At 68.2% G+C, this 15,517-nt stretch overlaps 2 protein-coding genes across 2 annotated transcripts; both read left to right on the top strand.

Moving 5' to 3' along the window:
* The first annotated feature begins 133 nt into the window (after nucleotides 1-133).
* On the top strand, nucleotides 134-3,459 carry LOC309602140 (U6 snRNA-associated Sm-like protein LSm1). Its single transcript, XM_082335473.1, has 4 exons — nucleotides 134-266; nucleotides 614-682; nucleotides 1,657-1,772; nucleotides 2,982-3,459. Exons 1-4 carry the CDS (start codon nucleotides 221-223, stop codon nucleotides 3,150-3,152), a joined length of 402 nt encoding a protein of 133 aa, XP_082191599.1. The 5' UTR covers nucleotides 134-220; the 3' UTR covers nucleotides 3,153-3,459.
* Nucleotides 3,460-5,052: 1,593 nt separating this feature from the next.
* On the top strand, nucleotides 5,053-15,467 carry LOC309603115 (G protein-coupled receptor kinase 5-like). Its single transcript, XM_082337549.1, has 16 exons — nucleotides 5,053-5,171; nucleotides 9,899-9,994; nucleotides 10,143-10,255; nucleotides 11,105-11,182; nucleotides 11,416-11,516; nucleotides 11,590-11,682; nucleotides 11,763-11,826; nucleotides 11,901-12,041; nucleotides 12,120-12,310; nucleotides 12,394-12,431; nucleotides 12,656-12,745; nucleotides 12,840-13,048; nucleotides 13,130-13,267; nucleotides 13,349-13,486; nucleotides 13,581-13,712; nucleotides 13,797-15,467. The coding sequence occupies exons 1-16, from the start codon at nucleotides 5,120-5,122 to the stop codon at nucleotides 13,914-13,916; spliced, it is 1,794 nt and encodes a 597-aa protein (XP_082193675.1). The 5' UTR covers nucleotides 5,053-5,119; the 3' UTR covers nucleotides 13,917-15,467.
* Nucleotides 15,468-15,517: the final 50 nt, after the last annotated feature.

The raw sequence follows: 15,517 nt of genomic DNA, 5'->3' as shown, positions 1-15,517 counted from the left end.
CCCCGCCCGGCCCCGCCGCCCGTCACCGCCGCCAATCGGCGGCCAGGTCCCGCCCCGCCGCCCACCAATCAGCGGCCCTCCCGCCCGCGCACCCCCCCCCCCCCGCGGCTTAAAAGGGCAGCGCCGCGGTGGGCCCCGCCCGGCGGCGGCGGGGAGGTTCCGGGGCGGCGGCGGCACCGGTTCATGGCGGCGCTTCCGCTGGGGGCGGCGCGGCGGCACCATGAACTACATGCCCGGCACGGCCAGCCTCATCCAGGACATCGACAGTGAGTGCGCCGCGGGGCCGGCACCCCCTTCCCCGAGGGCACCGTCCCCCGTGGGGCGGCCGCTCCCCTCTCTTCCCCGTGGGCGGCGGGCGGACTCGCGGCTTTCCCCGGGGACCTGCCCCCCGTGGGGCGGTCGGACCCCCCGTTCCCCGCGGCTGCCGCCCGCCGTGGGCACCGGCCCCGCGTGGGGCTGCTGCAGAAGGCGTCCTCGCTCCCCTTCGCGCTGCTGGGGCGGTTAACTGCTCATCACTGGCTTCCCCGTGTCGTTTTGGGGGGAGGGTGTCTGTGGGGGGTGCTAATGCCCACGCGTGGCCGGGGCTGACCCTCCCGCTCTCCCTTTCCCGCAGAGAAGCACCTGGTCCTGCTGCGGGACGGCCGGACGCTCATCGGGTACCTGCGCAGCATCGACCAGTTCGGTACGTCCGCACCAGGGGCTGCCGGGGGGCTGCGGGAGCCTTCGGCCGGGCTTTGGACACGCTCCGGTGCCAGCCGTGCGCAGGGGCTGGCGAGGAGGAGGAGGAGAGCCCCGCAGCACCCGTTCGCATGAGCTGGGCGAGGCTCCCGTCCCGCTTCCCAGAGCATCTCCCTTCCCAAACAGTGGCTTAACGGTAAAGGGAGAGTTTGAATGTGGTGAGATTTACCCATCTCGTGGTCCCTGCTTAGCGCAGCGGCTGCGCCGTCTGCAGTAACGGCCCCACCGCCTGCCGGTCCTGACCAGGAGCGTGCGTTTCCTTGGCTAAAAACAACGTGAATTTTGAAAGAAATCGGTTTCGTTGTGCGTAGAGCGATGTGATTCCAGGTCGCGTTTTTAGGGCACGTTTGTCTTGTGGATTAAACGCCCGCCTGTGCGTCCCCCTGGACTTGGTGCTTCACAGAGATTTCTCTCAGAACTGGGTGCTTCCCGCTGCCCAAATTGCGTCCAGCACTGATGCTCTGGCATCCCTTTTTGGGCAGAAATAGCCCTGGACACGCGCGGGTGATGTCTGTGCTCCCGACCGAGTGCCTTGGTCCTTGCCCGGAACCCACAGCACCAACAACGCCGTTGTTTTCTCTGCCGTCGTCTGCACCTGGTGCTTGGGTGGGCTCGGGTCTGAGCTCGCCGTCCTGCCTGCCCTGCCTGCGCAGGCTGCGGCAGCTGGAGGGCAGAGGCTGCCTCGTGGCGCGGGAGCTGCTCTGCTGCTCCCCAAGTGCTGCGTCCGTCGCTGCAGCCGCTGCGTTTCAGCCGGGGAGACGGTCGGTGCCTTCGGTGATCCGGTTCAGGAGACCTGCGCGAAAGCGCCGGTGCCGTCGCTGCTCTGGGTTTTCTGCCTGGCTGGGATGGGACACCCTAGCTAGAAAACACAGTGAAATATGGATTATTTTCTCTCTCTCTCTCTCTTGATCGCTGCAGCAAACTTGGTGTTGCACCAGACTGTGGAGCGCATCCATGTGGGCAAGAAGTATGGGGACATCCCTCGAGGCATCTTTGTTGTGAGAGGCGAGAACGTTGTTCTGCTGGGGGAGATAGTAAGTAAGCGGCTCCTTCTGCCTGCTCTCTGCCTGCTGCCGGCCCGGGTCTGGGACTGAGCTGGTGGTGGCTGTGGTGACGTGACGCAGGCAGCACCGCCGAGGCGGCCACCGGAGCTGGGTGTCCGTCTTGTCTGTCTGCCGTGAAATACGGTCACTGTCCCGTTGCGGGGGCTGAAATTTGAGTCCCCTCCCGGGGCCGGTTCAGGCTGAACCGTCGGGAAGACGCCCCCGCGTATCCGCGAGCGGGGGCAGAGGTGCCGTCCCGCAGCTGCAGCTCCTCTGGGACGACGTGAGGGGTGAAGAGCGATACGTGGGCTGGCGAGCGGAGGGAGACGTGGGGAGGCCCTGGCCTGTGTGCGGCATTGCTGGAGGGTGCCATGAGTGGCTGCCTGGGGGGCTGTCACCTCCCTGCTGGCTCGGCACTGGGGGACACCGTCCGGGATGGGCTGGGGAGGAGTCGAGCGCCGTCTTGTTCGCTTCGGCCCTTTGGGCTGAGCTCAGCCTGGCTGCTCCTGGCAGCCCCCTCCCATCCACAGCTGGCCCGGGTGTCCCTGGCTGTCCTGGGGGTCCCTGCCCGCATTCCCACCCGTCAGGGTGCCGCTAGCACCTCTGTTTTGCATCACCTCTTGACGGGACTCATGAAAGACGTGTGGGCACGGGCTCACCATGGTCCGTGGGCCTCTGGGGCTCGCCTGGAGGAGACCGTCCTGCACCTGCAAATCCGTGACCCAGGGAGAACGCGAGCGTTTACAGGACCAAATCCCCGGGCCGCCTTTGAGCTAGTTAGCCCTGAGCTTGGGTGCTCGCCTCGGGAACCGTCCTGCTCCAACAACTTTGGCAAGAGCGATGGAGCCCGTCGTCCATGGCGCAGCGATGCCCGCTCTCCCCGGGGCACAGAGCCCGGCCAGGCGCTTGCAGGAAGCGCTCGGACGGCACCGAAGCCCGAGCGCAGGAGGGGTGCGCGTGTCAGCGTCCCGGTGGAGACGCGGGTGCGGATCCGCCCCAGACCTTTGCCGTCCCCGCTGGCTTTTGGCCGCTGCAGACCGGTGCTGCCTGGCCGGTGAGGCGCGCTCGGTGGAGGCGACGTCGGCCCAGCCCCGAGCTGCCCCACGGGCAGAGCGGTGCCCGGAGCATCCCACCAGCAGAGCTGCGTGTCTTGGCCACGGCGGCTGCCTTGCGGTGCTAAACGGGCTGTTTCTCTTGCAGGACCTGGAGAAGGAGAGCGACACGCCTCTGCAGCAGGTCTCCATCGAGGAGATCCTGGAGGAGCAGCGGGTGGAGCAGCAGGCCAAGCAGGAATCGGAGAAACTGAAAGTGCAGGCGCTGAAGGAGCGGGGCCTCTCTGTCCCGCGGGCGGACACCCTGGACGAGTACTAGATGTGCGGCCCCTCGGACCTTCCCTCCGTGGCAGAGCCAGGGGTGCTTTGTGATCGCCCGTGCGTGGGCAGATCTCTTTGGAAAGGCGGTTTTTATTTTCAGATTGTGTTTTCTGTGGCGCAGATAACTAAAAAAATCACGCCTTTTGTTTCTCCTTACGGAGAAGGAGGAAAGAAGGCGTTCGGCTGCGCTTGGAGGCGGCCAGGCGCGCTGGGGAGCGCGAGCGTTTGTGTTCAGGAGGCAAATCGCTTGGTCCTTTGGGTTTGTTTGCTTTTTCCTCCTCACGTGACTCTGGGTGAGAGTTTTCCTTGACGTGTAAATAAATCCTAGATCTCAACAACGATGGTTTTGCCTGTGTTCAGCACCTGACGCTTTCCCCTCTCTCGGGACGACTGCCCTCGCGCCAGCCCTTGTCCCGGTCGGGCGCTGTGCAGGGGGGAGATGGGACCCTTGGTCCCGCCACGGGCTGGGCTCGCTCCGAGGAAAAGCTTAAGGATATGGTGAGATCGCTCCCTCTGGGATGGGGAGCGGGACCTGGGTACCCCCCGCACCCCGAGAAGGGCTGCTGCCTCCCCCCAGCCAGGCTGCGGCTGCTCCCCTGCAGCTGAGCCCACTAATTACCCGCTGACGAAGAGCCGCCGCAGCTGGGCTGGCCCTGCCGCACCCGGGGCGCCGGCAGCCCCTCTGCCTCCCCTCCGGCAGCGTCTCCTCGCCTCCGTGCTGTGGAGGAGCCGGCGCGGCGGCTGCAGCAGGTAGGAGACTCCATAGCGTCGAGCTCGTCCCGATGCTCTTCGGTGACGGCGTCGGGCGGGAGCCTTCCCGCGCCGTGGCGGTGAGCGGCAGCGGTTGGTTTTGGGTTGGCTTTGGGCAGCTGCCAGGCTGTGGGAGCCTCCTGCGCACAGGCAGGAAAGAGCAAACCTCGGCGGCGGCGAGCGGCGCGGGCTCTCCCTGCGAAACCCCTTTCGGTTCGCTTCCCCGTGGAGTGAAACGCGCTCTCGGGGGAGCGCCTGTGCTGGGGGGGCGGGCAGAGGGGGTCCCCACGAGTGGGTTTTCCCTTCCAAAGCGGCTCGCTTCTCCGCGGGACGAGCCCCGCTCTGCTCGCTGGTGCACCCACCGAGTACGAGCGGCTCCGCCTGCAGCCCTCCGGGGAAGCAAACGGCCAGCGCAGACGGGGCCGGCCCCCCAAAAACGCGCTTCCCCGCGGCCTGCGCCGTGGGCTTCTCGCTTGTGGGGAGCGAAGGCGTCTTCCCTGTTGTGTTTGCTCGTGTCGGCTCGAGTGGGGTAGGGCGAGTTTGGTGGTAGAAAAGGTGTAAACAAGGAAATGCAATTTCTTGCTTTAATGAAAAGGAACCCAAGGCTTTGTGGAGGCGGTGGTGGCTCCTGCAGCTGGAAAATCGCCGCCGGGAGGAAACGGCTTTTTCGGTTTCGTTGTTCTGCCCCTGTGGCTTTGGGGGGCAGCGGGGTGTTTTGGGGTGAGGGGGGGGGTCGGGGCGGCGATGCCGGCGGTGGCTGGGCGAGGGCCGCCCCGGCGGGGGGGTCCCGGCCCCGTGCTGCGGGTGGGTCTGGGGTCTTGGTTTTGGGGGGCTGCAGGGTGTGAGGAGGAGGAGGAGGAGGAAGGCTGCTGTGCAGCCGGCTGTGGGGGTCCGGGGGTCGGTGCCCCCACCCCGGGGGGGGGTGGTGCAAGGAGCTGGTGCCCCCCAAACCGGGGGAGCCCCAAAGCGGGGTGAGCGCTCCCGTGCGGCGGGGCGCGGCGCTGCCCCTTACATAAGCCCGTGACGCCAGGGGGCGTCCCGTGACGTCACGGCGGTGACGCACCCACACCACCCCCCCCCCGGAGGCGGCCGATTTGCGGCGGGAGGTGCCCGGACCGGACCGCCCCGCGCCGCCGGGCCGGGGCAGCGCCGCGCCGGGCATGGTGTGCGGGCGGGGGGGCTGCTCCGCCGCCCGCCGCCCCCCCCCGCCGCGCCATGGAGCTGGAGAACATCGTGGCCAACACCGTCCTGCTGAAGGCCCGCGAAGGTACCGAGCCCCCCGGCCCCCCTTCTTCCCATCCCGCTCCCCCTTCTCCTTCTTCTTCCCATCCCGCTCCCCGTTCCCACGCCGCATCCCGGCTCCCCTCCCCGCGCACCCTCCCGCGGCCCCGGTCACCCCACGCACCCCCTCCCCGGGCACCCCGGCACCCCTCCGTCCGGGGCGGGGGGTGGCCGGCTGGGCTCGTCCCGGCTGCCATCGCCGAGCCCCCGGCGGGGGACGGCTGCCCCGGTGCTGGGGGACGCGTCCGTCTGTCTGTCCCACCCACCCTGCAGACCCAGGGACGCGGGGCAGAGAACGTAAAAAGCGATTTAGGTGCCGTTTCCCCCAGCGGTGCGTGTGCTGGGCTCGGGACGCGGGTCGGCTGAGAGCCGCGCTGTCCGTCCATCCGTCCGTCTGTCCGTCCGTGCCAGCAGGACGCGTCTGGTGCGGATGGGGCTCGCGCGAGCCAAACTTTGCTGGTGCCAGGACGGCTCGGTGCAGGCCTGAGCGAAACGGGCGCTGCCAGGAAAAACACGGCCTTGCCGGTGCGCCGGCGGAGCTGGGGTGGTGCCGGTGCCGCCGCCCCGGTTTGAGCCCCGCTGGCAGCTGGGGCGAGGCCTGGGGGGCGAAAGGCTGCGGGCGTCCGCGCCCCTCCGAAAGCGGGGCTTGGCACGGGTTCCCGGGGGAGCGCGGGCGCCTTTGTTTGCTTTTGGTTTCCTTTGGAAAACCGGCGCCCTCGTCGCTAAACCTTTGTGACCGAAAAGCAAACAGCCCCGAGAGCCACCAGCGCTGGCGCAGCCCTGCGGGCGAGGCAGGGAGCGGGGCCGCTCGGAGGTGAGCCTATTTTTATTTTTTTTTTTAAATCCCAGTCTTCTAAAAGTTTCCTTACCCCCACCGTGGTCGCTTCCAGCAGCACCGGAGACGCCGCAGGGGCCCAAGAGGTGCCGGTGCCCTCGCCGGGGAGGGAGAGGTTTGGCGTTGGGAGCGTGGAGCAGCCGGCCAGGCGGTTGCACCGATGCTCCCTGCGTGGGGCTGGGCCCTGCTGCTGTCCCATGGGATGCACCATGGCCGCCCGCCTGAGCCGGAGCCTCGCCTGAGCCGGAGCTGGAGAAGGGGGTTTTGGCCTCGGGAGCGAGGGGGGGCTCTGCCACCGCGGGCGCCAAACGGGTTAATGTCGGTGTGCGATGGCTGCGAGAGGCTCCGGAAGCCGGGAAGCAGAGAGGGACGAGGGCTGGGTCCCGGCCGGGCGGCAGCTTCCCTCCCCGGCGGCGTGGGGAGGACTGGAGCCGCCGCAGCAGAAAGCTGAGACCCCGCTGGCCATGGCTGGGGTGTCCCCACGCCTGGGGGTCGCAGGCCGGCCTCGTGCTGGAAGGTGCGGGGGGCTCGGCGTGGTCCAGCCGCGGCACCCCGGAGCAGCCGTCGCCACCACCTGTAACTGTATTTGGCCAAATTCCTCCGTCCTTAGGGCATGCTGGGGGGGCTTGGCCTGGGCAGGCGGCCCTGCACCCCCGGTACTTTTGGGGGTGCTGGCAGCAGCAGTCCCATCCCACGGGCAGCCTCAGACCCAGCGTTCGGACGCGGCGTGGGTGGGTGCCGGGACCGAGCTGGGCTGCGGGTTCGGGGTCTCGGTGGTTTGAGGGGCTCCCCGAGCTGCTGCCGCCCGCTGCGCCCCTCGAAGGGGCCTTGCTCTGCTGCGGGGCCCCTGGCTTCGGCCTCGTGGCCCTTAATGCTGTGCACCCAGGGGCTTTGCAGAGGTCTCTGGCCGCCCTGGGCTTCGTGCCCAGCTCTCTGCTGGGGCTGCTGGAGCTTTTGAGGGAGCGCTGATGTCCCCGAGGGCTCCTAAAGCTCAGGGAGGCAAAAGGGCTTGTCCGCCCGCGGAAGTGCCCGGGATAAAAACCCAGGAGCGTGCAGGCACGGAGGAGATAACAGGCGGTGAGTAAGGCTTTATGGCTCGCCGGGGCGGGGGCAGCCGGGTCCGCACCTCGCTGGGCATCAGTGCCGTCGCACCGCGCACCGGCTGGTGACGGGGGACCTGGGGGAACACGCTCCTGCCCGCCGCAGGTGTAACGCACCTCCCCGTGGGTGCCGCGGTGTTCGGTACCTGGGCTCCTTTCCGCTGAGGAACAGTTTTATTTTGCTGTCAGCAGCTTTTCTGGTTGCCGCGGTCGGCAGCGGCAGCGTCCACGCGGGGTTTCCCGGCGCGGTTCCCTTGCGGGGAGCAGGGCCGAGGCGAGCGCCGATTTCTCGTTTTCTCTTTCCTGCTGCCTGCAGGCGACTGGCTCTCGTTTGTACGGGCAGGGAGCAGGCAGCAGTGGGATGCCCCAGCACGGCTGCCGGCTGCTCGCCGCGTGTCCTCTTTCCCGGCTGCCCTGACCCTGCAGAAGATGCTGCGGGAGAGGGGCCGGGATGTCCCCGTCGGTGCTCTGCTGCCCAGCACCGAGGGGCCCGTGCTGGCGGGAGGGTGGCGGTGCCCAGGCCCCCTGCCCTGCCTGCAGCCCCGCGCCGGGCCAGGAAGGGCTGCCAGCCCTTCGTGCGGCTCCGCCGGCTGCCGGGATCCGGCTCCACCCTGGGAAGCCGAGGCGAGGGCAGGGTCGCTTCCGCAGGGGGCTGCGGGACGTGGGCTGGGGTGGTCCTGCCCCGCGGCGGGCTGGGGTCGGGGCTCGGTGCCTGCACCTGCCCGCAGGGACGCATGCGCTGCCTGCGCGGGTGCGGGCACTGCCTGTAGTGGAGATGGCAACGATGTCTCTGCCTCTGGCCAGCATGGAAAGCTGCCTGGGCTACCGTGGCACGGGGGTCCCCGCTTCACAGGTCCAGGACCGTGGGGTGCAGCCTGATGCTCTGGGATGCAAATGGGGAGCTGAAACCCCCGGGAGCAGCCGTGTGCGGCAGGAGCAGACAGCACTCGCCGGGGCTCCCGCCTGCCCGGGTGCCAGCTTGGCACAAGGATTGTATGTGATATATGGGTTTTTTTCCCCTTTACGTTGAGGTCTTTGGGTCTTGCACAGGCTCTAGCTCCATGTCCTGGTGGGACCCGCTGCGGCGGGTGGTGGCTGGGGGCCCTGGGCACGGGACGGGATGGGTTTTGCTTTGCCCGAGCACACTACGGGTGGAGGAGCGGGTCCCACTCCGAGCCCCGCTGCCCTGGGGCCTCGGTGGAGCTGGGGTGGCTCTGCCACGGGTTGATTTTGGTGCAGTTTCACCTGGGGATGGGACGTGCACTGGGGACGTGGTGCTCTTCCCCGCTCACCCTGGCTGTGCCGTGCCTGGCACGCCGCAGGGGGACCCGACCGGGGAAGGAGGATGCTGCAGCAGGAGCATGTGTGGAGGTAAAACACTTCTGCCTTGAACTTCCCCGTGTGCTCAGCTCTCCTCCTTCCCACCCGGCTCCCAGCCGTTCCCCAGCGGCACCGTCCCAGCCCGCAGTGAGCTCCGGCAGAGGCCAGCCGAGAGCGCGTCCCCGGGGCTCAGCCGGGGGAGATGCATTGGGGCACGGGTGACGAGCATCAATTTATTTTCATCGTCGTAGCAAACAAGTTGAAATTTGGAAGGAGCGCCGTAAAGCGTCGGGCGGTGCGGTGTGCCGGGGCGGGTACCTGCAGAGTCTGTGGAAAAGGCAGGGAGGGAATTGCGTGGGCAGCGTGCCGCTGAGCCCGGCCACGAAGCCGCAGCCTCTGGGCGTCCCTGCGAGGTCGGGGCTGCCTGGGCCGCCCGTGTCAGATGGCTCCTCCTTGTCTGGGCATCACCCCCTTGCCAGCCACCCGGGGGGCTCCAGCCCGGGCACCGCGGGGCGAGGGGAGCGGCTGCTCCTCTTCCTTGGGTGCTGAGTGCTCAGGACCCTGTGCCACCGGTGTCAGGGTGAGCAAGGTGCCCGGGGACCCGCGCCCCCTCGCCGCTGAGGCCGCTCCGCTGGCTGGCGCGGGGCGATTCCTGCTGGAGGAAGCGAGCCGATGACGGCAGGAAGCTCTGCCCGGCCGAAACGCCGGCCCGGCCGGAGCCCAGCACCACGGCGTCTCACGGGCTCGCCTCGGCGTCACCGGGGCCGGCAGCGGGCGGTGCTGGCCGGCCACCAGCTCAGAGCTGCGCTGATGTCAGGTCCCTGCAGGGATGACTTCACGCGCCAAGCATCCGCCTGCGAGCCCGGGAGGAGCGGCTGCTGCTGTGGGGCCATGCCTCTGCCCCCTCCTTGTCCCCAGAGAGTCCCCGTCCCCGAGGAGGCAGAGGCCGGGCTGCTGCAGCCCCATGTGCAAGATGAGCGGTTTGGTGGGGAGATAGGAAACCAGATGTTTGTGGGGGGGAGCTACACAGGGCCGTGGCGTTGTTTGGGGAAGAAGCCTGCACCCACCGGGCTCGGCCTCCCCCGGCACCGGGCGATGCCGAGGGAGATCCCGTTCCCGCCCTGGAGCGGGGCTGGGAGCCGTGACCAGGCGGGGATCCCCTCGGCTGTTCAGGGCGAGGGTCCCCTTGGGGGTCAGAGCCCTCTCCAGGGCTGAGGGCGTTCTCCCACGTGGCTTCAGAGTTGCGCAAAGCCCCAGTGCTGGCAGTGTTTGGGTACGTGGGTGAGCAATGGGTTTTGGGGACCAGCAGTGATGGGATGGAGGGGAAACCCCAAGCTGGGCAACTCTGCAGGACTGGGCAGGGGCTCTGCTGCCCCGTTCCCCCTGTCGCCGGCCGGGCTGGGGCAGCGATGCCCATCCTGCCAGCGTGACCTCTTCTCCCTCTCCCCCCGGCTGCAGGAGGTGGCGGCAAGCGGAAAGGCAGGAGCAAGAAGTGGAGGGAGATCCTCCGGTTCCCGCACATCAGCCAGTGCGATGAGCTGCGGAAGGGCCTGGGTGAGCCGGGGAGGGCGCCGGGAGCCGGCAGAACCGGCTCGCGGGTCCCGGCACGGCGCCGGGTCACGGCCGCGCTGGGGACACGGCAGGCGCGGGGCCGCGGCATGTGCTCGGCACGGTGCGTGGCACATCCCGCCTTCCCTTGCAGAGCAGGACTACGGCAGCCTGTGCCAGAAGCAGCCCATCGGCCGGCTGCTCTTCCGGCAGTTCTGCGAGACGCGGCCGGAGCTCCTGCGCTGCATCCGCTTCCTGGACGCCGTGGTGAGGGACCCCGCGGGATGCCACCGTGCCGGCTCTGCTTGGGGACGGCGACGTGCACAGGCGTTTTCCCGGGATGGGGCTGGTCGGGGTTTTGCTGAGTCCCATGGCAGGTTTGCAGCGTGAGCCCCAGGGCAGTGGCTGCGGAGCGGTACCCGGGGAGGCAGAGACCACCCCATCCCAGTGCGCTGCAGGTTTCTCTCTGGGCCATGCTGGAGGAAGGGGGCTTTCCATCCCAGCAAGCTCAAAATGCTGCGGGAGAATCCATCCATGCCTGCTGCAAGGTTAACCCCGGTGCCAGGAGATTTCAGATGCTGGCGAATTGGAGACAGGAGCCTCATAAAATGATCCGTGTTTCCCGTTACGGCACGGTTTGTGTCAGCGGTGGGTGCGTGCCCTGCGCAGCAGGCTTGGCTTTCCAGGGCTGCCCGGGGGGCCGGGGGCCGCCAGGGGAGCAGCCGGAGCCTCTCGGATGTGCAAAGACCGACAGCCGTGGGGGCTGCTAATGGAAAACACGTGCCTGTAAAACGGCCCCTGCTTGTGCCGGCTCTCAGAGCTCTTGTAGGACGTTTTTCCCCCCTTTTTGAATAAATAGAGCTGCCCGGGCTGCAGCGGGCCTGGGTCTGGCAGCTCGCTCCCCTGCCTGCTGCGGGGAGCCGTGTGGGAGACCCCCTGGGGCTGCCAGTCCACCCTGAGCCCCTGGTGCAGGCAGCTGCCTGTGGCATGGGGGCAGGCAGCTCCCTCACCCCACGGCTGGGGCAGACGGGCCTCGTTTGGGGCGGCCGGGGGCTCGGCAGGGAGCCGTGCCCGGTGCCGCTGCCTGCAGCACCCTCCTCTCCCCGGGCATCCCAGGCGGACTACGAGCTCTCCCCGGATGAGAAGCGGAAGGAGATGGGGGAGGAGATCATCGGCCGGTTCCTCAAGCAGGAGGTGAGTCCTGGGGGGCTTTCCCCACCCCAGGCAGCCGGAGCAGGATGGGGCGAGGATGGGATGGGAGCAGGGGCAGCGGCAGGGGGAGTAGGGGGGTCCCTTGCTGGCCACAGAGCCGCATCCCTGCTCTCCGGGCATCCCAGCGGCACCCGTCACCCAGCCGGGATCACGGGTGGGACGCGGGAGTGATGCAGCCGGGGTGTGGGTGTGCATCCGTCTGCTCCCCTCGGCAGTCCCCGGATTTCCTGCCCGAGGTGGGCCAGCCCCACGCCAGCCGGTGCCTGCAGGACCTGCAGAAGAGCCCCTGCAAGGACCTCTTCAGCAGCTGCCTGCGGTGAGTGCCCTGCCCGGGGACGGGCGGCCGGGGCGGCTGCGGGCGACACCAACCGTCCCCGCTCCCCCCGCAGCGCCCTGCACGAGTACCTGAGCGGGGATCCCTTCGCCGACTACCGGGACAGCATGTATTTCGACCGGTTCCTGCAGTGGAAGTACCTGGAGAGGTGAGTGGGAGGTCTGGGGGGGTCCGAGGGGTCTTGGGAGGGGGTCTAGGGGGTGACGTGCCCAGGGCTGTGCGTTGCAGGCAGTCGGTCACCAAGGACACGTTTCGGCAGTACCGGATCCTGGGCAAGGGCGGTTTCGGAGAGGTACGGCCACAGCGGGAGGAGCGGGGGGTGATGGCGGGCTGGTGGGGGCTCACCCCGCCGCCGTCCCCCCCAAGGTGTGCGCCTGCCAGGTGCGGGCCACGGGGAAGATGTACGCCTGCAAGAAGCTGGAGAAGAAGCGGATCAAGAAGCGGAAAGGGGAGGCGATGGCCCTGAACGAGAAGCAGATCCTGGAGAAGGTCAACAGCCGGTTCGTGGTGCGTGTCGCGCTCTCCTGGGGGGCCGGGGCGCCGGGGGGGCCGGGGCCGGTGCTGACGGCCGGGGCGGGCGTGCAGGTGAGCCTGGCGTACGCCTACGAGACAAAGGACGCGCTCTGCCTGGTGCTGACCATCATGAACGGCGGCGACCTCAAGTTCCACATCTACAACATGGGCAACCCCGGCTTCGAGGACGAGCGTGTGGTTTTCTACGCGGCGGAGATCTGCTGCGGGCTCCAGCACCTGCACCAGGAGGGCATCGTCTACCGGTGAGCGGGGCCTGGGCACGGGGCCGGCAGGGCGGCCGGATGGGACCGCTCTGTGCTGAGCCATTCGTCCATCTGTCCTGCAGGGACCTGAAGCCGGAGAACATCCTGCTGGATGATGATGGTGAGGAGGGAGCTACTGGGTCTGGCTCTGCCTGGGCTCTTGGCTTTGGGGAGGGGTCTCCGTGCGCCTCCCGGAGGGTCTCTGGCTGTGTTTTGGGGAGGACGCGCAGGGATGCGGGATGGCCCTTCCCTGGGATGCTGCCCTCCGTGCAGGGGTCTGGGATGCTGCCCTCCATGGAGGACATCTTCCCTGGGATGATGCCCTCAACCCGCTCCCTGCCCTAGGCCACATCAGGATCTCTGACCTGGGGCTGGCTATCAAGATCCCCGAGGGCGAGACCATCCGCGGCCGCGTGGGCACCGTCGGCTACATGGGTGAGCGTGGGGGGCTGCGCCGGCCGGGCTGGCCCGGGGGTCCCCGTGCCACGGTGAGCCTGGCCGCTGACGGTTTTGGGGCCGTGCCTCACAGCCCCAGAGGTGATCAACAACGAGCGCTACACCTTCAGCCCCGACTGGTGGGGCCTGGGCTGCCTGGTGTACGAGATGATCGAGGGGCAGTCGCCCTTCCGCGCCCGCAAGGAGCGGGTGAAGAGGGAGGAGGTGGAGAAGCGGGTGCAGGAGGACCAGGAGCTGTACTCGGACAAGTTCAGTGAGGATGCTCGGGCCATCTGCAAGATGGTGAGCTGGGGAGCGGCTGGTCCCCGCGGGGACTGGGGCTGGCTCCATCCCCTCGCCGTGACTGCCCGTCCCCCTCCCCAGCTCCTGGCCAAGGACCCCAAGCAGCGGCTGGGCTGCGGGGCTGACGGGGCGGCCGAGGTGAAGCGCCATCCCTTCTTCAGGACCATCAACTTCAAGCGCCTGGAGGCCGGCATCATGACGCCCTCCTTCGTGCCGGACGTAAGGGGCAGGGCAGGGGTGGGCAGCCGCGGTGGGGGGCCGGCCCCGCTCCCCCCACTGACGCCTCTCTGGCTCCCGCAGCCCCGGGCGGTTTATTGCAAGGATGTGCTGGACATCGAGCAGTTCTCGACGGTGAAGGGCGTCAACCTGGACCAAACCGACAACGATTTCTATGCCAAGTTCGCCACCGGCAGCGTCTCCATCCCCTGGCAGAACGAGGTACCGGGAGCACGGGGCACCGGGGGGGTCCGGCCCTGCTGCAGCACCGCCGGGGCTGCCCATGCCCGTCCCCCCGGTGACCCGACCCCCCCAGATGATCGAGACTGAGTGCTTCAAGGACCTCAATGTGTTCGGACCCAGTGGGACCCGCTCCCCTGACCTGGACTGGAGGCAGCTGCCCGAGCCCCCCAAGCGGAGCCTTCTGCAGAGGCTCTTCCGACGCCATGTAAGAGACGGGGAGGTATTTTTTGGGGGGGGTCTCCCTAAGACCCCCCTGGCTCACTGCCTGGTGTCTGTCTGTCCCTTGCAGCCGGCCGAGTACACCATCGGCACCACCATCCACCCCCCCGACCCGGCCGCCGTGAACTCGCACCCTCCTACGGCCAACTCCGCCTGCCGAGCCCCGGCCACGGCACCGGCACCATCCTGACCCCTCTCGCCGTCCCGGGGGGAGCCACCGGGGCCGGGCAGCCCCCAGGCCCCCCTGTGCCCTCTCAGGGTTGTCTTGGACCAGGGCCGGGGTCTCCGGGGATGCTGGCGGAGGCGAGGCAGGACGCCGGCGCGGGCAGGGGGTGATGGAGGGGCACTGGGGCGGGAGCAGGGTTTGCCAGACCCGGACCCTGGCAGCTCCCCAGCCCCTTTCCCCCAGCCCCACGGCATATCCAGCCTGTTCTCGGGGGCTTCTGCTGCAGGACCACCCCCCCTCGCCCCCCCGGCCGCTGCTGGGGAAGGGGCCAGGGAAGGGACCTATTTTTGCTGCGTTTGAGCCCGTTATCTTATCGCCGGCTCAGTGCACGGCCTCTGCGGGCGCAGGGGGGCTGCGGGTTTATCTGCGCTCTCCAAATAGAAACAAAGGCAGCCTTGGAGCGAGGGGTGCCCCTGACTCACCCCGGCCGTGCCGCGGGGTCCCCGCAGCGGGAGGGACGGGGCCAACCCTGCAGAGCCTCCTCCTTGGGAGGACACAGCCTCCCCCCTCTTGCTCCAGCCGCCACAATGTGAATTGGGCTCAGAAAAGGGAATTTTCCCGAATGTTGCTGGGCTGGGGGTGGGTGTGGGGTGGGGGCCTCCCTCCGTCCTCAGGGGCCAGCTCAGGGCAGCCTCGGGGTGCCCCAGCCTTGCCCTGGGGCTGGCGGGGTGCACAAGGGCACAGCACCCCTGGGGCTGGGTGTGCAAGGGGCAGCGAGCACGTGTGGGTGTGCAAGGGGCAGGCAGCGCATGTGGGCGTGCAAGGGGCAGCGCGTGTGGACGTGTGAAGGGCAGGCAGCGTGTTCAGGTGTGCAAGGGGCAGCGCGTGTGGACGTGCAAAGGGAAGGCAGCATGTTTGGGTGTGCAAGGGGCAGTGCTGTGGATGTGCAAAGGGCAGGCAGCGTGTTCGGGTGTGCAAAGGACAGTGCGTGTGGACATGCAAAGAGCAGGCAGCGTGTTCGGGTGTGCAAAGGGCAGCACGTGTGGACATGCAAAGAGCAGGCGGCGTGTTCGGGTGTGCAAGGGACAGCGCGTGTGGACATGCAAAGAGCAGGCAGCGTGTTCGGGTGTGCAAGGGACAGCGCGTGTGGACATGCGAAGGGCAGGCAGCGTGCGTGGGTGTGCAAGGGGCAGCACGTGTGGACATGCAGAGAGGAGACAGCGTGTGTGTGTGTGCAAAGGACAGCGCGTGTGGACGTGCGAAGGGCAGGCAGTGTGTGTAGGTGTGCAAGGGGCAGCGCGTGTGGACGTGCAGAGAGGAGGCAGCGTGTGTGTGTGTGCAAAGGACAGCGCGTGTGGGCGTGTGTAGGTGTGCAAGGGGCCGTGCACGCAGGCTGGGGGGGCCATGCTGCGGGCACCCAGGCTCCCGTGCCTTTGGGCCCCGGTGAATCTCTGCCTCGGGCGCCTTTGGTTTACATTCAATCCGGTTTTGTACATTTGTAAGCTGTTGTAAATATTTGTACGTTGAGTGCCTGGATGTACATTTTTAAGCTAAAATCTGCAATCGGAGCTGCGTGGTGACTTTGCCTGGGGACGCGGGGGGTGTTTTGGGGGGCGGGAGTAGGC

The sequence above is a fragment of the Platalea leucorodia genome (genome assembly GCF_965183815.1).
Source record: "Platalea leucorodia genome assembly, chromosome: Z".
Classification (NCBI taxonomy): Eukaryota; Metazoa; Chordata; class Aves; order Pelecaniformes; family Threskiornithidae; genus Platalea; species Platalea leucorodia.
The sequence above is the reverse complement of the archived record's forward strand: the minus strand, read 5'-3'. Positions and strand labels throughout refer to the sequence as shown.

Excerpts from the sequence above, each read along its gene's own strand:
- LOC309602140 (XM_082335473.1), top strand. The coding sequence starts at position 221 with ATGAACTACATGCCCGGCACGGCCAGCCTCATCCAGGACATCGACA. Across the intron at positions 267-613 it reads CCTCATCCAGGACATCGACA|AGAAGCACCTGGTCCTGCTG; the intron begins GTGAGTGCGCCG and ends CCTTTCCCGCAG. Across the intron at positions 683-1,656 it reads GCGCAGCATCGACCAGTTCG|CAAACTTGGTGTTGCACCAG; the intron begins GTACGTCCGCAC and ends TGATCGCTGCAG.
- LOC309603115 (XM_082337549.1), top strand. The coding sequence starts at position 5,120 with ATGGAGCTGGAGAACATCGTGGCCAACACCGTCCTGCTGAAGGCCCGC. Across the intron at positions 5,172-9,898 it reads CCTGCTGAAGGCCCGCGAAG|GAGGTGGCGGCAAGCGGAAA; the intron begins GTACCGAGCCCC and ends CCCCGGCTGCAG. Across the intron at positions 11,827-11,900 it reads GCAAGGGCGGTTTCGGAGAG|GTGTGCGCCTGCCAGGTGCG; the intron begins GTACGGCCACAG and ends GTCCCCCCCAAG.